Genomic DNA, 19,815 nt, shown 5'->3' with positions numbered 1-19,815 from the left:
TGCTGCTGTGATCAAGACTATCAAATTTGCATATGGCATTGTATAAACTGTGTGATCTGCTGTTAAGTTATTTATCCTTACTATATAGTCAGTAAATAAGGGAATCTCTTTTAGCAAGTCAATAGATTTCCCCAAATTTTCTGCAGAAATTGTAACATTAACCTTTATCTTTGTTCTGCATTAGACAACTCTGCAGGCAAATAACCATGTCTCAAATGACCATACAGTTTGTCAGTCTGACGTTTATTCTTTCACTACCATTACCAAGTACTGTTAAAGGCGCAATACTGTGGTACAACCAGATCTCATCTGATGCTACCGATTCTAAACACGTAAAGAACAAACAAGTGAAAATACTTATCATAATAAAATTAACAATACAAAACACAGCCACACAGGGACAAGTTTCAACTCAAAAGTACATTAAAATTCTGCATAAATTAGAGACCTAAAGAACAATATTCCAGAGAGGTAATATAAAACTGTACATGACAATACATTTGCAATACATTACAATATTTATTCAAATAAGGCAAAATAGCACCATGAAATAAAAAAAAAAAATCTCATTCAAAACCAAAACCACACAGTTGTAACAGGAAATACTGCATTTGTAATGTGAACAGTGAAAGCACAAGAAGCATCAGTTACCTGGGTTGATGTCATATGGACAACAGCCTGGTGATGTACTGGAAAAGGAAGGTATGTGTCGTTCTCATGTGCCTTCATGTCATTACTTTCTTAACTGTGGTTATGTTTTGATCAAGATAATTAAACTTGTTACAAAATTCAAGACACAAAATTGTAAATGTTTTATCATGGTGACACGATGCTTGTAATGGCCTATCTGGACTTTTAGTACTTTTTTTTTTGTCTTTTCCTCTCTACTTGTTTCCTTTAATCTCTTTGACCTCTGATGACCATCAGTCACAGGAACCTAATTAGTCATTTTTGCATGAAGTCCCTACCATACTGTCCCAGTTTCCCATCTTCCTCCCTCTGACCCACATCTTTTAATTTGCCATTGTCATTCAACCTCCTTCCCTTGACGTGTTGAGGTGTGGTGAGGAGTTGTACAGTTGTTCTGTCCTTAAATCTGTTTGTTCCTTAATTCACAGGAAGTTGTTGGAGATCTGACGTTGGTGGTCAAACAAGTCCTCCACCTCCGCACTGTAAGCATCCCCTGATGAAAACGGATACAGACGATAAGTTGAATACACAGCAACAAATAGGGGATATATATTAAAATGTAGTTGATGTGCATGTACTGAAAAAGTCTTTGCACTGTACCTGCATGGCATCCAAACATGTAAACTCGTGCTCCATCGTACTTGCACCGACAGCGCATCACGTTGTTCTGGAAATCAGATTCAGCCATGTCTAAGGAAGGGTTGACCTCCACCTGTAAAAGAAAATGGACTAGAAATAAGATTCTGCAAAATTCAAGTCAGTCATCCTCACAGATTAGTACAGTACATATGTGATCAGGCAGTATTTATTTAAGGATGGTTTTCAACCAAAAATATGCAAAGATCCCTATATATAATAAGTCTGATGGAAATGTATCCTGGATCTAGTGCCGTTCATTTGCTTTATGCAGAAAAATGTCTATGTAATGACAGCTGTACTGTACTCCCCATTTCCATTGCAACACGTGCAAACAAGGCGGCCCCATCTCCATAGCTCCTGCTGCGGTGATTGAACCGTTCACTCAAACCGCTATAACATCCCGGCTTGTCTTTCTCGTCGTAATAGATGGGCATCTGCATTGCGTTTCCGTCTACGCAGATGATACTTTGCTGTATTTGTCGAAACTATGTCTCCGTTAAGCATATATGCATTAGACATCTCTGGATATAACCTTAACTGGTTAAACTTCAAAGTAATACCCATCAGTATTGCAGCCAAAAGTATCCACCTTCCATTGGAACTGACCGCCCTTTACCTTTCTAGGAATGAAGATTCACCCCACAACAATGAAAGCTATTAAAGATCAGTGTCTACCATAAATGTATATGATTACCACAGCTCAATTTATTTATTTATTTTTTTCATACGATAGTAATTTGGAGTGGGAAACTTGCTCTAATATAGACATTACATGATGTGTAGCTCATTAGCTGACTAACTACAAGGTTAATACCGGAAGTAACGCACAACCTTTACACCATACAAAAACTATAAAATCAAGATGACCTCTGACTATAACTGTCCATTATGTTGTGGTTGTAACCTGAGAACATTCTTGTGAAGATTTTGGGTGTGTCCTCCTGTCTGAGTTTTATTTTGGAAATTTAATCATTTCACGTCGAAGGATTCAATACAATATGACTGTGTTCAATGTGTCTGCTAAGGTTGCCAGTTTGGGAAATATGCTAATTTACTTTCTTCACCGGCTGGTAGCGCATAATTGCAGACATAATTGGATTATTGCGCATGCCATCGGCCTGGGGAACCTGGGTTCGACTCCCTCCCAGTCCCGGCTACCAAAAATGGGCGAGGGTTGCGTCAGGAAGGGCATCCGGTGTAAAAAACTAACGCCAAAATCTACAAGCGGATCATCCGCTGTGGCGACCCCGGAAGGGAGCAGCCAGAAAAAGGACAACAACAACTTTCTTGAGAAGATCAACATCAATTTCATGTCTATATGTTAAATAGTGTTTAAAAGATCTGTTCAAAGTTTAAAAAAATCTGCCTATAGGCACCTTTAAAGCTGATGTCTCCGCTGGTTGCCTTACAAAGAAGCTTTCTGTCTATGTCTAGACAAGGAAACAAGTGAGAAAGTAACACTTTACCTAAGATAGTTGGGAAACAACTGGTTTTCCACGGGGCCGACCGAGAAACCACAGAATTATCGTTCTGTTCTATATGGCTCGTGATGTATAAATTGGGGGTTCAAGTGATGAATGACATCACTTTCCACTGTTATCTCCATGCAGAAAAAAGGGCCAGAGATGCAGATGACAGTTTTGGGTTTGGATTTTAGTTGCAGCCTATCATTACGCTGTAGCCATGGTTGGTTGCCATGGTTTGTTGTTTTCCACCCTGTCTGCCTGCCTGCCATATATAAGAAAAGCACACAAATGAATTTTCCTGATGTACACATCAAACAGATAACCCGACCGCATACTCAACAAAGCAACCCAGTTTCATTTTTTTACATACAGTATAAATTTTGTGGTTCCAATTATATTTACAGTCAAAGATTTAAGATGTAAAATATTCAGAATTATGATTCTTTTTCATCACGTTTTTTTTTCCAAATTTGGTGTCAAGAACTTCATATATTTTTAATATCGCATGTTGAGAGCAGCCAATGATTTCAGCACATATTTTATAGTGCCGGTGTAAAACACCATATTAACTGGGTGGCAGCTGATGCCTTTTTAAAAGCTCTTGTAATAATGTGAAACAAAGGGCCCACAGCCTGTTTTATGCAACAATGAAAGGTCGTCACTGTCATGTAAAAGACTGGTGAGGCTGTGCAGCTGATTTTAAATGACAGAGCAATCAGGAGCAATCAAGCTGAGGTGGACGTGACTCATCGGCCTAAATGTATGGTCCTAAAAATGGCTGCCACCCTGCCATTCTTGGTATAGATTCAAAGAAACACCCAGCTGCATGAAAGACGAGCGAGCATCTACGCCCTCCCTCCATCTCTCACTTCTTACACAAATTTATGAGCAGCTCAACTACTGTTCAGCCACAATCACGACCACAAAGTGCTGCTGCTGGGCCACGTCGTCGTGGCAACAGTGGATCTCTGCTTTATGACATGTACGTGGTTTTATCTCTGAAGAGTCGTCACACGGCTCATACGGTGCAGACGGACCACTCCCGCATGTAGTTTACATACAATCTCACTTACACACACGCAAGTCAAACTGAAACATCCTGATTTTATGTAAACATTTAGGAAAAATAATTAGAAACTGTAAGCACGCCGACTTTGCTGCCGCTAAGCTGTCAGGAAAAAAATAGAACAAATGACACAGAGGGAGGACAGATGAGTAGATCACCGCAGCAGATTGGATTTCTCGAAACAGATGAGACATGTGATGTCGAACCAACAAACTCAGCTTTCAAACATAAAACTTGCTTTGTACAAATGCGAAGTGCTGACAGAGATGTTCCACTGCCAATACGCCTGCACTTTCTGAAAGGGTGGACTAATAGCAGGTCTACTTTCTATATAAATCCAGACTAAATTCACTGTCCTTAAATACGCACACACCCTTAAAACTACATACATTCTGTGCACCTGAAACAGCCAAGAGCCATTTAGCTGAAATTATAGTCTTTTATCACAGCTTTAATCTCATGTGCGCCTTTAGATGTCGAAACGCCAACCCCTGTGTTGCTTTCCGCTTTCATGCCTGATCTAAGAGGTTGTTTAAGCAACTGAGATGATGTGATTTCACCATGAAGATTGAAGTGTGGATTATTTTCTTCCCTGCATTTTTATTGGACTAACAGTTTCACAATTAACCCTATAGGCAGTGGAGCTGACAGTGTAATAGAGAAAGGAGACGAGACATTTTTTTTTAATAGTGACAGGCCTCCTAACCTGGAAGATGTATTCCCCGGGCCGTACGTCTGTAATGTCGACCCACTGGCAGTCGATGTCGTGGCGGTAGGTGTCCCAGCAGCCAACCGAGATACCCTGCTGTCCCATGTTGTAGCAGGCGTACCGCTTATGGATACCTGGTAGGAAGAACAGTAGGAAACATATGAGGAGAGATAAAAAAGAGGAGCCTATGATGTGTCATTTTTTTTGCTGTCAGTCTCTGTGTAAATTTCTACCAACAGCCTGAAATTATAACAAAATGATTTAAAAGCCAGATCTTTTTTGGGAACTTTCAAATGAAAAGAGCTACATAAAGCTGTCTGAGTTTTGTGAAGCCAAGGTCAATTTAGGCTTGGCCTCTGATCTTCCAGCCTGCCGCTGACTTTGAATGCTCATTATGGGATTTCAGCTTTGCACTTTTATGTAGTCTTGATTTCCTTGTTTGTCACGATTCTGCTCCCGTTTCCAGATGTCCCTCTAAAGCAGATTTACAGTATGTGACATTGACTTATCACTTGTCTCACCATCTGGGCAGTAGGTGTCCTCCAGACAGAAGCTTGCTTTGTGACCTTCAGCCACCTTGGTCCCATTGATGGTCAGCAGATCATAGTGGGTGAACACCTCAATGCTGTGGTAGTGCCTGAGGATTGGATAGCAAGATTAGTACATGTAAAAAAAAAAGTTAGGAAAGAAAGAGAGTAAGATCTCCATCGAATTTGCTGGTTTGTTCACCTATATCATCCTGCGGGAGAAAAAACACCCTGATGTTTATTTGAAATGCAGCAACCACAAATCCTGTTACGCTGTTGCAAAGGCAGCAAACAGACACAGGCAACGATTGCCAAGTTGGCAGGTAGATATCACTTTGGTGTTGTTCTTTCTCTCATTACAGATCCATTCCCAGAACAAACTCTACCCGAAAACTGGGAGTCAAACCATGTGTTTGCTGGTCGGGGAGGTAGTGATTGGTGGGAGAAACACCGAGCTGTGCGTCTCGCTTTGGGACAAAGAACCACAACCACTGAGATAAGAAGCCAGACTGCTCTGAGTGCAGTCACGGCTCTGACTGTAACAAGTGGGTGACCAGCGAGGAGGATGTTTATTGTAAACATCATTTTAGAGAATAAAAGATTGTGTTTATTGTGTTAAATAACAGACTTTTATATGCGTTCGGTTATTTATAGTCCAGTAGTAAAAATATCACTGGACTGAGCTGCAGCCACTAATCCTGTTCCACTTTCCAAATCTTAAATTCCAACTCATCTTTTGCTGCAGACTTTTAATTTCTTGACCTCTGGTGCAAACTATTTTCTATGTAAAATGCCTGTTTTTCTTGTGCCACCTCATAATGATGCCCGGTCCTGTGCCATGGAGGAGGTTATGCAGATTTTCTCTTCTAACCTTGCAGCAGCTTAAATCAACACATAGTTACTCCTCATGTGGGTGAAGAAGTAAAATGAGCAGATGTTGGTTCAAATGAAAGCCTGAATGCTCCTCTAAATGACACAGCGGGTTACCTGTCTTACCTGTGACACTGGTGCCATGTCCAGCTTTCTCTGGTGGCCCGGGGTCGGAAGTCGGCGCGGCCCATGTTCATGATGCGGGAGGAGAAGCGCAGCAGGCGGCGGTGGCCGTAGGGCCAGTTCATCCTGGCCGCGGAGGAGGACAGGCAGTTCTCCTCATTAGCGCAGGTCAGCAGGTGAAGGGGTCGGTCCTCCAAGTAGGCCGTTTCTTGGACGAGCTGGGCATCCAGTACAAGATCCGGAGCAGCTTCAGGGATAAAGACTCAGGGTTAATGTCACTATCATGGCACTGAAAGAAATTACAGTTGCACTTGTATGTTTGCTGGTTTTGGACTCACTCTCTACACATGTGACTCCTGCAGCCCTGCCATCTCCTCCTCTGGGACAGTAGACGTTTGTGTTTCTGCGACACTGCTGGATGGACATCTCAGTGCCTATGCAGTGACTCCCACTCAGAACCACCGTAGCAGCGTCTGAAGAACCAGACCAGTACCAGGTCTCCTGCGCAGAGACACAAGCAGAGAACAAATTCACACACACAGCCATTAGAGCTCATTAGTGCAGTTGTGTGAAACACTTCTGGAATAACGACAAGACGATGTGAAAAATGTAAAAGCCCGAGGCAGACAGCAGCCTCAGCTATTAACAATCAAACCCCAAATTTTTTTACAGGACCTATCAGTACACATTATCACATTTTCCACTCTTTTTCACAACGTTAAAACTGCTTGTTAAATGTTCCCAGCAGCCCCCCTCAAAACACACTCACGCTGCCCTTTCCACGCACAGTTCTATTTTCAGTTTGTTTGCTCTGTGAATTTCACCCGATCTCTCCTCGCCTCACTTTCCCTCTTTTATTTTCGGTGTGCTGGAAGTGGACGTTTGAGAAGCCTGTAATTACCTCAGGCCTCGGTAATAACACAGCACAGACACACAAATGGCAGGACGCAGCGAGAGCGAGGGAAATATGGGCTCACACAGAACAAAAACTCTGAGACAGAAAAGGAGGCAGAAACTTGCAAAAAAAAAAATCAACATGTTCTATTCTCTTGTTAACCTGATGAGCTCTTGCGGCGAAGCCCAAACCCAGCTGTCGGCAGACCACCATGGCCTCGTTGATGCCCCAGTTCTCACTGCAGACGGAGCCCCAGCGCTTCGCCCCTCCGACCTCCATCAGCACCTCCACGCGGCCCTCTGATGGCTCTCTACCTCCTGCCAGACGCACCTGAATGTTAGAAGAGGAGAAAGTGGTTCCTTGTCAGGCTGTGAATGCTGCCAGTCTGGGGATGTGTGTGTGTGTTTTTGAGTGTTTCTCACCGTGGCCTGCAGGCCAGTGTTGGGCACATTGCAGCGGACCGCTACATCCTGGCTGTGTTTGCAGCTGTAAAGCGGCACCTGTCTGTAGCGACACTCTGTAATCGACTTCTCCCTGCCTGTACACTGCACACTGTTCATGTGGATGGGACCAGTACCTACAAGAAGAAGGGCGTGGGGTGACAGCTGATTGATTCATGTGTGTCTTACCAACCACAGGCCCCATGCAAAAAGACAGGATCACAGACATACACACACAGACGCACAGAAAAGACATAAAAGACTCTAAAACCTGATGGCTCTGCAGCTACAGATTGTCCACAAACCGGGATTAAAAGCCCAGACGTGATCGGGAGCTCTGATGTGGCTCTGAAATTGAGTTTAACCAGAGAGCTTTCTGTCTAAATTACTGTACACTCTGTGCAGCACACTGCACACCAGGACCACGCTTTATAAACCAAAATAGATACCAAAATGGCAAAATGGCGGAAAATCTTTCAACACATGTATGTTTGCGTAGGTGTGTGAGGCCCAGGCTAAAAATCCCCATAAAGCCCTATAATTTGCCCCTAAATAGCTAATGATGTCATCGAGTCTAGCTTGAAGCTGCTCTTCTCCAACTGCACTACCTATGAGGCTTCAGCAACACAGATATTCATCTCATGTATGTTCGAGTACGTTCACACGACTCTGGTAAACTGGCCTGAGACATTAAAAGCCACAATGCTCCATTTAGACATTCAACCACATTTCATTATTCAGAAAACAGCACCATAGCACCTACTTTAATGGAGCCCTAAAACTAACGCTGGAGTGGTTTCCATGAATTATTTCATTAAGTAAAGTAGACAGAAGGAAATGCACCCACCATTATAGGACATGCTATGTGCTCATTTGGGCAGAAAGATAATGGGAGGAAATGAACATGATTACAGAGTTGCTGCAGAGGTACGGCACAAAAAAAAAAAACAGACAATGAGTGAGTGTGTGAGAGTGGGGTCTATTTCCGAGGAAAATGTTTAACTCTGTTATTGCAAGACAATTTAGTGGCTATATTTTCATGCTCACAACAAAAGCAGTGCCAAAATAATCACAGTCTCTCTGAACCTTTGGTCCTGCTCAGTGCTGATTGCCTGACATCCTGGTTTCAAAGCCACGCTTACTTTTCACATACAGCAGGTTTATTTTGACAACAACACATGCCATTGTTTCTGTCGCTGGAACCTCCTAGCATAGTTTACACTTGTATAATTGGGTCATGGGTAGGGTTCCTCAACAATCAGCTGTTGCGATAGAAGTAGAGGTCAGACCGTAAACACTTTCTCTAGGTTTATTTGTCCGCTCGGGCCCCGGGTTCTTGGAGCGCTGCGTTTAGCAACAGACATTTAGGCTGAGAAGTGTTTAGTCTGAAGCTAAACTGATCATGCTCAGAGTGCATGGTGAAGTCAGCACCATTCAACACATCCGTTTTTTTTTATATGCTTTATGATTTTAAGAATGATGTTATCTGCTCACTATAGGACAAAAGGACAAATAAAGACCCGATTATAGTTTTATTTAAACATACAAACTGCTCCCACCAAGACCTCACCAGTCATGGTAAGCAAAGATGCTTAAACGCACCACCAGAGTGGACCAGAGAGACTTCAAAGTGCAGTCTGACTTCACGTACACTTACTTTGTGTGTGGCTACGTCAATGTGCTCTATCTTACCCTGGCCCAGCTGAGCCTTGGTGAGGGCCTCTTTGGCCGTCCCAAAGCCTAGCTCTCTGCAGACCACGCTGGCTGCAGCGATGTCCCACAGGTGGTCACACACGGTGCCCCACTTCCCCTCTCTCAGCACCTCAACACGGCCCTCCCCGATCCGGGGTCCTGCCTTCAGGCGCACGACCGGCTGGAGGGGAAAAGGGGGAGTTCAGGTGAGAAATGGAAGTCTGTGATTTGATCTACACTTTTCAACACAGTCTGAATCAGGATGTTTATAGAGCCATATTTTTGCCTGCTTGAGGAAAAGAAGAGTAATTATGTAAAGAGTTTGTTCAGAAGATTGAAACCACAGATGGTCAGCTTAGCCAAGCACATAGACCGAAAGCAGCCAGCATGACTCTATCCATAGCTAATACCCACTAGCAGCTCTAGCAGCTCTAGATTTTACAAATTAACACATGATATCTCAGTGGTTTAATTTCTACACAAGCAGTGTGTAATTACACTCTACATGTGTAATTGTACGAAAACTTTGCTTTGCTTTTGGTGTGAACACAGCTACATTTCTCTTTGCATACAGAATAAACAAAATTTAGAGGTGCTGGAAGGTGGGTTTAATAAACTTTGGGCAGAGCGAGGCTAGTTGTTCCCTGTGGTCCCAGTCTTTATGCTAAGCTGAGCTCATTGTCTGCAGGCAGCAGCTTCAGCTACTCAGCTAACACACAAATTTGAGAGTGGTATCAATCTTCTCCTCTAACTCTTTGCAAGAAAGCAAGCATACTATTATACATCTATCTTAATTATAAGGCATATTTCCTGGAATATCACACTGATTTTCACACATTTGTGACCAATTTATATTGTTTTGCTTCCTCCTCCACACTCACAGGCACAGCAGGTGGTGCGGGTGCTCTGCCATAGCGTGTGAACTGGGATCCAGGGACACAGCGGACCACAGCGTGCATGCCACCGCGGCATGGGACATCACTCCTGGGGAGTGACAGCTGAGCCTGACACTGCGACAGAGAGGTCTCCACACCCTGACACTGCACCTTCTCCACCCAGTAGGCCTTCTTACTGATCTGTGTCCTCAGCCTGGGCAGGGGAAAGCACAGAGAAAGATTTAAGAGACGTGTTTGTGATTTGTCACCTTACTCGCTATCTCCGATGTCACTGAGTTGCATTGTTCAATGAACAGATGCTGATTTTACCTGGAGGACGAATCAGCTAATTTGGAGTCCCACAGTTTCCTGGAAGAAAGAGAACATCACACTTAAAGTTAGAGCAGTGCATCTTTACATCCAGCAGACTAAACAACCAGCAGTCCTACACACTCCCACAGCCCAATCTCCTCTTTCCTCCTCAATCATCCTTTTTACTCAGATTTACAATAACCGATTACATAACTCCCTCCCTCTTTCTTTCCTTCTTTCTTCTCAAACCACCACCTTCTTGTCATGCCTCTTTTAAACCTTCCATTTCTACTTTCATGGATATTTATGCTTCAGTGTTTGTCCATACGTCTACAGTGGATGTCTGGTTTGGGGCATCTGTGTGGAAAAAAAACTAAAAATATGAATAAGCCACTATACATTAATCCCTGCAAGAAGCCTTATTGAGGTCTGCCAACTCCAACAGGGTTTTCTAAACTGTGTCTAGTTTCACGGATATTAACTTAAACTTGAGTCAAATCCTAAAGGGAAACAGTGTGTAGGCCCATGACGCCTACACACACACACACACACACACACACACCACTAAACCCTAAAAAAGAGAAGAAAAAAGTGAGAGAATTCAATAAAAAGAATGATTCACAAGCCAGGCAGAGTCTGCAAAGTATCCCTCTGTGACACACACACACACACACACACACATTAGAGTTGACCACTTGTATCGACCAGTGTGACCACAGACAGGTGCAGCGTGACTGACGCCCCTTCATGAATGCTCTTGCAGTAAATGAGTCAGAACACTGAGTATAGACGGGCTGAGTTTACTCTACAACCAGATTCATGATGTAATTAAATATTTGGCAAACTAAAACAGGAGATGTTTCCTCGCCAGGAGAACCCCAGTATCCTGGTAATCCACAGGTTATTATACACAGTCCCACCATTAGATGAGAAACAGGGTCTACAGGGAAACCCATAACAGGAACCCTTAGCCAGATAAACATACCGCAGGGTGCATGTGCACCACTAGTCATTCACAACCAGGCAAAACAGTGAGGGGCAAATATGTGAAGGGAAATTTCCTGTTACATATCATTATTTTGTGATACTTCCTACAGTGTAGGAGTGGAGCAATGTGATTTAGACAACTACTCTGGTCTGATAACTGTCCTCCTCTGGTGGATAAAATGATAACAAATAACAATAATTGTTCTCTTTTACCTCTGTTTTGGTCTCCACCAACTCCTGAGAGAAATGTCTGTCCCTTTGGCTGCACCAGTTAGCTGCGAACTTTGTTATCAGAGCTTTTTTTACTGAAAACACCTGCCTGCTGCTGCAGAAAGAGCAAACCAAAACAGTGAAGTTGCTAAAACAGCCACAGAGCTCAGGGAGCTGCTGAACTGAGTCATAGTTCTCCATACATTTGTCACTATCACAGACCACAATTGATATCACTACTTTATATATATGAATTTTTTTATATGAATATCGATTAGTGCAGCTGTAAGTACAATTTCCAGTTGCTATTTAAACTATCTATTTGTCTATTTGGCTAAATTATCATCGACATTAGTGCCATAGAGTAGTACCTCTCTTTATTTCTCTGTTGTTAACTTCCCTACTGTTAGCCTTTCCATCCTTCCTGCCCTTTTCCCTACATACCGTCTTTCTTTCTTACACCTTTTCCTCCATCATTACTTCTTGTCTCATTCTCTTTCTCTACTTTTCTGTCTTAGTCTTTTTGTCATTCTTCCTTCCTTCTCCTCTCTCTTTCTCTTTATCTGGCTGCTCTAAAACAACATCCCTAAAACGACAAATATCACCTGTGCAAGGGAATGAGACAGAATGTATCTAGAAGCACAGCCTGTGTTTCAGGGCTGTGTTTCTCCTTATGTTAGCTGTGGCTACATTTTGCAATGTAAATGGTCGTATGTATGTATGTATCTATGTATGAGTTTTGTATGATAATGCGTACTTGCTTGTGTCTATCTGTTTGTGTGTGTGTGTTTGCACAGTTTAAAAGCGTTCAGAACTCGGTGGTAAATCAAAATGAGAGAGACAGACTGTGAGGGGGTGTTAGTTCATGGTTTGGAGTTGGGGGAGGAGGAGGGAGAGAGTGCTACCCATATAATTGCCTGCTCTGCTTGGCAGTGTCTGCAGTGCGGTCGAGCGGTAGCATGTTGGTTCACACACACCAGACATGGAAATATGCACGTACATATCAGCTTTCCCTTCCTTGCCTCTGTAAAAACAGAAAGGCCTTTAAAACCCCAGCGTTGTTACCAAATGTTATGACAGCATGCCGGGAAACAAGGAGCGAGTGATGTAAGATTGAAGTCTCTGTGAACTGGGCATCTTTTATGAGCATCGCCTAACTTCACAGGAAGGCGAAAAGCATGTTCTTTTGGTTTCCACTTTTCATTTGTCCTCCTGAGAGCTAAAGGCACAGTGGATGTTGCTCTTTGTCAGGTCGGAAACACGGGTTGGAGCTGAGTTAAGGCTCGCTCAGTCTTTAGGGAAGTGAACCACAGCATCAAGCCTCAGGCACAACTAACAGGTTGTCACACAGCACTGCTGAATCCTTTTAACCAGGAGAAGATTTTCTTACTTCTTGGGATCTCTGGCTTAGTGCCAGGTTTTTTATGCAACTCTGACCACACAATACCGTAAGCCACACTGGAGAGAGGCGCTGACTGTCAGGAAAGCATAGATAACCTGTAATTATACTGCATGAATGCAAAGTTGCCTGACTGGAACAGTCGGCTCACCGAGGAGACAGCAGGTTGCCACACTGACTCCACAACAGCCTCTAGACAATCCCATCGACCTCCATGAAACGAAAACTCAAAGGGGTCATAATGATGTACTTTCCATGAAATGTGGGTTTTATCATAATTGCCACAAAGGCATAAAAGTTCTTAAAAAAGCTATAACAGAGGAGGAGAGAGGGAGCAGGGGGTTGAAGTATAATAGAAGAACTGACGAAGTTACTGTCAGCCTCAAAGAGAGTGTAGATGTGATGAAACAAGGGAGCTGGAAAATGGCAAAGTGGGGGAGTATTTAAACATCTGTAAAATGCGCTGAGCAACTTAACAGGCTGAGACAAAACCAGTCACGCCAAAAAAAAGAAAAAAAAAATACAAAAAACAACCACATGGCCATGGGGGGAAGAGCTGACACAGCAAAGAGTGTGCAGCAGGTTCAGTCGAGAGAATATTCTCGATTAGAGGATCTCTCAGACCATAATTGCAGCTGTTCCAGTGGACACAAACCCCAAAGAAGAGCAGGAATGGGCTGTTACCAGCAGAATGAGTAACACCAAGAAGATGTGATATAAACTATACATCTGCAGCTACACTACTGTCTGTCAGGCTGTATGTACTGTATTCCTTTAAGCAAATTAATGAAAATATATCAACCTTATGATGGCGCTTGAAGAGAAGTCAGAGAATCACCCAGAAGGATTCATCCTCTGGGGACCATGACAGTCTGTTCAAAATTGAATCTATCCATCTAATGTTTGTGGAAATATATCAGTCTGGGCCAAAGTGACGGACCAACTTCATCCCTAGAGCCATCTGCTAGTGTGGCTAAAATGGCTGTTGTCGCCAGGTAGATAAGATATTTCACAATTTCTACTTCAGGAAATATTCTCTGAAGTCATCAGTGACCAACATAAATATCTGCTTTGAAATACGTGAACACATGTGGCACCAGATGCTACAGATGTTGCTGGTCCTTTCTGTAATGAAGAAAATGTCTTCTCCTTCCCTCAGCTGTTTACTGTTGGACAAAAATGGCTGCCCCATTCATCTCCCACGTAGCTGGGTGGAGGTTGACAAAAAAACAAACAACATTCTCTGGCCTGGTCCAGTCTTTACACAAACTGCTGGTTGGGTTCTTGGCGCAGAAATGTGATGTTTCTCCAGACAACTCTGAAAACTCTGTTTGTCAGTGTCAGTGTCCCCAGAAGCATTAGATTTAGAAAGTTAGCATGATGGACAGCCAGACTTGGCCATGTTCTTGGTTGCGTCTTTGCTCCATCTTTGACTTGACTTGACTTTGACTTAGACTTTGAGCTTGTCCAAACGGACTCATGTAAAAATCAGGACAAATTTGATAAATAAAATGAAGTCTCTTGCATCACTGCATCTGAACAACATGGCACTGAAGACACTTCAAGATATGAGACACCATGAGGAAGAGTTATCCATCGCTGCTCTGCAGCCATGGTGGTGAACAGGGCAGCTGAGGAGAAGTGGCCTGTATCCTGCTGCTGAGCAGAGCAGAGCAGGGCACAAGGGGTAATTATTGGCGACATGGGGAGACAGATGGTATAGGGCAGGCCAGCGGTCAGTACAGTCGTCCTGTTAGCCAAGCCATAAAAAGACCTCTGTGGGCAGACAGACGGACACACAGAGGGTTGTCTTTGCATGTGCACAAGTGTATGTGTGTGTTTGCGTGTTTATTTGTGTGTGCACATGGATCTCGTCCATTGTTTATGTAAGGTTTCATAAGATGAGGGTGGAGGGAGGGGTGTATTAGCATGTGTGTGTAAGTGAGGTTTTGGGGTTTTGACGGTATGTGTGTAAGGGCTTTGAAGGGCTGTGTAGGTGCTTTAGTGGGTATTTATGGCTAAAGTTAGACGGATGAGTTGGATTTAGAGAGACAAAATAAGCAGAACAACCTGACATTATTAGTTGAGCAAATGATTTGTGTTTGAGGGAATACAAGAGTTATGAAAATACATAACAAACAGAAAGCTGAGGCCCTGTTTCTTTTCTACCTAACTGACTTTTGTGACTCAGTGGGTTTTCGGGGGGTGTTTAAACACTAAAGTAAATGTTCATCTACGACTGTGTTTTACTACGCTGTAAAACATTAGCACAGAAAACAAAGAAAACATTGTTTTGTTGGTATTCATCAGCAACAGCTCCCATGGAAATATCAGCACCTTTTCAGTTTATGTGATGAATATGTTAGCAAACTGTTGGCTATTTGGTCTCCACCAACTCTTGAGGGAAACATGTATCTGGCTAAATGCTCCCCTATGAGTTTTTTCCACTGCAAACAGCTGCTTACTGTGTGTGCTGATGCTGATGAGAGCTGTGAGAGTCAACCAGAGCAGCGAAGTTGCTGTAAAAACAAAACAATGACCTGAAAAGGCGCTAAAGTGCTGTGGCTCTGTCACCACTCAGGCACATTCACATACACATAGTCATTTGATCTATTAGTATATAGAAATATTGATTATAACAGCTATAAAATATGGACAGAGAACCCCAGGAGAGACGGATAAAAGGAAATCTATTGAGTTACAGATGTTATCCAAGGTCCTGGCCCTTTTCTCACCAGCTAGAAAACTCATCACTACTTCATTATAGACTGATGGTATGCTTAGTGGTGCAGAATCTGTGAATGTAACTTGTGATTTAATTTGCGTCACTCCTGTCTAATGATTATTGAACAATGATGTTTATAGAGACGTACAGAGAGATAAAATAGTATATCGACTTTCAGACCTTCAGACATCTTTTCAATGGGGGGAGTTTAATCACATAAGATTAAAAACCATGTAAGGGAGGTTTCATGTAAAGACACACACCATGATGATGATGATAATGGTGTAGTCTGGATCTGACATTAATAACATACTCTCTGAGACTATTTTAAAGGTCTGTGTTGAGGTCCACTCAGCCAGAGGGGCAGACAGGCCTGGCCAGGCTTTGGCTAATGCCACAGTGGACATGTCATGCCAAGTGTGGTTATACTAATGACTGCAGTTGCGGCTAACCTCTACTACGGGGGGGGGGATGGAACAGCAATCCAGGCTTGGGGCCGCCTAATCCGTGAAGGGATGTGTAGTACACCGCACTTTTCCATCCCTTTCATAACCACATACTCACACGCAGGCACACACACACACACACCGTTTTTGTCTCTCTCCTCCTCTGTCGCTCTGCTATGTCCACTCTCACATATTTACCTGTAGGCGTTTTGGTCAAACGCTTCTGTAGCAGGGAATCCTAACATGCCACAGACGACACGGCTGCTGCTGAGGTCCCAGCCCTGGGTACACACGTGACGCCACCTCCCAGCATGCTTCACCTCCAGCACGCCTTCTGTAATCAGGCCACCATGATCCCTGGACAGCACAGGTCGTAGACGAGCCTCCTCTAAGTGAACCCTATCAGAACCCTGAAAAATGCAATTTGTAAAGATTGGTGATTGAGTATGGAATGTTTTTATCCTAAACAAAGACTTATTTAAACTTTTGTCCTGCCAAAAGGTAGAGATGGATCTTCGCACACTTTTTTTTAAAACTTTAATCTCAACCCACATCAACAAACCTTTGGTCATGCACGTTAAAACAGGATTGAGTTCAAAAACATGATTTTGTAAAACAATGCATCTGCAGACAACACACAATCATGAGAAGGATAACCTGATAAGATGACACGCTATGTTTCGAATCACCATACTCTCTAATCATCCACATCATGTACTGTAGGCAGCAGGAAGGAAACGAACAGAAAACAGAGTTTGCTTAATGCGTTCGGATATGTGTCATGATGATTACAAAATGGTAAAGAAAGTGTAAACTCTGCAAGTTGAAAAGAAAGAAAGCACACACACAAGTGATAAATGTCTTGCAATTTCCTCTTGTCTGAGTTTCTTATGCCTTTGAAGAGTCGGGGCTGTAGATCTCCTGGTGGTTCTTTCCTAAACATAAGGCCCTGCTGCTGCATAAGAACTGGATCTGGAGACAGTCTGGTTTTAGTTTTGTCTCTAATTATACATGTCCACTGGCCTGAGGCTCCACAAATTACTTTTATGTATGGGAATCTGAATAAAACTAGATTGGATTACTTCTTTGGTGTGTGCGAGAGTTTGTGTGTGTCTATGTGTGTTTGTACCTGTGTGTACTGCGCATCAGTCTCCAGTCCCATGTCTGGATAAACAGGCTCAGGTTCGACATGGTTTCCAATGTGCTGCTGATTCCTGTCACTCCTCCGCTCAGACTGGAGTTGGGGCTGAGGTTGGGGTTGGGGCTGCCTGTTCACCTCTGCCTCTCGCCTCACTGCTTGTGGACTGCTCCTCAACGTCTCCTGTCTCTGCCTGTAGGCTGCGCCGTTTGCCAGACGGGACGGTAGCTCGTGCCCTTGTGGCATAGGTGGGCTGATGTTCTGGCCTGTCCTGGAACCGCCTCGATTCCGCCGCAAGATCTGGATCTCATGGCCATTCTCTTGCGGTGAGATGCTGCTGCGACGGGAGGAAGTCGGGTTGCGATGGAGGGCGATCTCGTGGCCTCTTGAAGCAGAAGAGGAGCTGAGGCCTGGGGCTGCAGGTGGAGCTGGAGGAGACGCAGCCTGCGCTGCCGGCGGCGGTGGTGGGTTTCTCTGTCTTGGCTGGCTTGGCTGGTTCCTAGTGGATGAAGGAGCCTGCTCCAAGGCAGGTGGGGACCCAGATCTCCTTTCTGGGCTGCAGATGACCCCCAGGTCCTCAGCATGGGAGCAGTCATTGATTCCCCAACCATTGGAGCGACACTCTGCAATAGAGAGCTCTGTGCCCTTGCAGCGCACATTGTCCAACCAGATCAAACCTAGCAGCAAGGAAGGATGATAAGTCACTGAATCAAAGGGAAAACAGGTTTTATTAGAGAAGTGTTCAAAACCAAACCCTATTGGCGGGCATACCTTGTCCCTCGCCAAACTTGGCACTGTGCGCCCAGGTTAAGCCTCTCTGAAAGCCCAGCTGTCTGCACACCACATTGGCCAGGTTGAGATCCACCTCGTCATCACACACTGTGCCCCAGGCGCCATTGTAGAGAACCTCCACACGACCCTCGTTTGCATTGCGCCGCCCAACGCCTGCTAGACGTACAAGCACCTCCTGAGCAGACAGCGGAGGGGGGCAGAGGAGAAGCAGGAGGAGGAGTGTGGACAGGGAGCTGAGGCACAGCATCCTGGAGGGGGGAAAAAAAAGCCAGAATGGTGAAGAGTGGTGAATAACAGATGGGAATGAAATGGGGTGACATTAGGTGAAACAGCACAGAAAACAGCAGGATCCCCTAAATATGTTCATGCACGTGTTGCCACAAAAATCCAAGAAAAATCACGCAAAGCCATAATGCTCACATTCCATACTCTGACAAAACATATAATTAGGAACTGCTCTTCTAACCCTAATGGGGCATTCCACAGTAAAAATGAAAGATTGATAGATGTTGGTATCCTTTAAAATAATCAGAGTATTTAAAGGACAGTTGAGAAACAGTCTGAACCAGTCAGGGCAGAGGGAGTAATAACCAAAGCTAAAAGTAGCCTCTCCATCCAGCCAACGGAAACTTTGGCTCTCCACAAACCCTCCAGTTTAGCTGCATGAATTTAGCCGACAGACACAAAAGCAAATAAACACAGTCATAAAAATGTTCTCACGCATAAATAAAGCAGCAGGTCTGCGTCTGTGAGAGACGTTTTGGTTAATGAGCAATGATTGATTCCACCTCTAACTCCTTCTCTCCTAACAGAGGGGGACAAACTCAAGAGATAAGGAGAAGCAGGAGGGGAGATGTGGAGGATGAGATTCATCCACCCAGGGGTCAGTCACATTCTTCTTTCTATATGTGCATAAATACAATAAAACACACATAAAAATAAAAACAATAACTCAGACTAAATTAAGGGCTGGATTAGAGTTGTTAAAGGTGAGAGGAGTGTGGATGAGTTCAGGCAGCTGCAGGGATGCAATCTTGACTTCTGGGGGCAAAATGGACCAAGACAGAAGGTGAAGTAAAGAGAGGAGAGAGAGAAAAGCTGAAGTTTGACTTACCTATCAGTTGGTCCCAGCCTGGAGTCACCAGGAGAAAGAAGGGAGCGAGCACTGGAGGAAAAGAAGGCAGTGAGTTTGGTCCTGCTGTCTCTCTATTCTCCTCTCTTCCCTCCCTCTTTCTTTTTCTGTCACTCCCTTAGATCTGCTACTCCATCCATCCCTCCCATTTTTGTTAATTCAAACAGAATTTTCCCCCCTCCTGTCATCGGGTCACATTTGTCCTTTCCATCACCTATCAAAGGAAATGTAGAAAATGAAAAGTGACCACACAAATCAATGAGAATGCGAAGAAAAGACAATAAAAAAGAACACAAATTGGAATTTTTCATTATCCAGCTCACAAAGCTGCTCAACCATGATTTCGTAATAATTCGTGCATCCCCAACAAAGACTTGTTAACACTTGTTTTCTCTACACACACTATGTTGCTTTTCTGCAGCAGATAGTTCAGATCAAACCAACATCTTTCTTACAGGTTGCTCACATGCTCAGAATACACAGGACACGTGAGCTCAACTTATAAAAAACCATGATTTTATAAGGATCTAACTTTTTTCTCTTGTAATTTTACACACAGTGTATCTCAGTGTTTATCCAGTTCTCAGGCTCACCTCGCTGAAACCCTCTAATGTAAAAAATAAAAAGGGGGGAAAAAAAATCACTTTCCCCTCTAATGTCTGAACGGCTGAGAGGGTGTGTG

The 19,815-nt window shown here is 43.7% G+C and overlaps 1 protein-coding gene across 1 annotated transcript; it reads right to left on the bottom strand.

Moving 5' to 3' along the window:
- Window positions 1-960: 960 nt before the first annotated feature.
- LOC139225722 (lysyl oxidase homolog 4-like) lies at window positions 961-18,248 on the bottom strand. The gene is made up of 14 exons (XM_070856557.1): window positions 17,981-18,248; window positions 17,201-17,886; window positions 16,270-16,481; window positions 10,323-10,361; window positions 9,999-10,206; window positions 9,118-9,298; window positions 7,408-7,562; window positions 7,148-7,315; window positions 6,429-6,591; window positions 6,094-6,337; window positions 5,092-5,207; window positions 4,568-4,704; window positions 1,291-1,402; window positions 961-1,183 (listed from the first exon to the last, which is right to left on the bottom strand). Exons 1-14 carry the CDS (start codon window positions 18,246-18,248, stop codon window positions 1,113-1,115), a joined length of 2,760 nt encoding a protein of 919 aa, XP_070712658.1. The 3' UTR covers window positions 961-1,112.
- Window positions 18,249-19,815: the final 1,567 nt, after the last annotated feature.

This window comes from Pempheris klunzingeri, chromosome 3, assembly GCF_042242105.1.
Source record: "Pempheris klunzingeri isolate RE-2024b chromosome 3, fPemKlu1.hap1, whole genome shotgun sequence".
Taxonomy (NCBI): domain Eukaryota; kingdom Metazoa; phylum Chordata; class Actinopteri; order Acropomatiformes; family Pempheridae; genus Pempheris; species Pempheris klunzingeri.
This window is presented reverse-complemented; position numbering and strand designations above follow the sequence as displayed.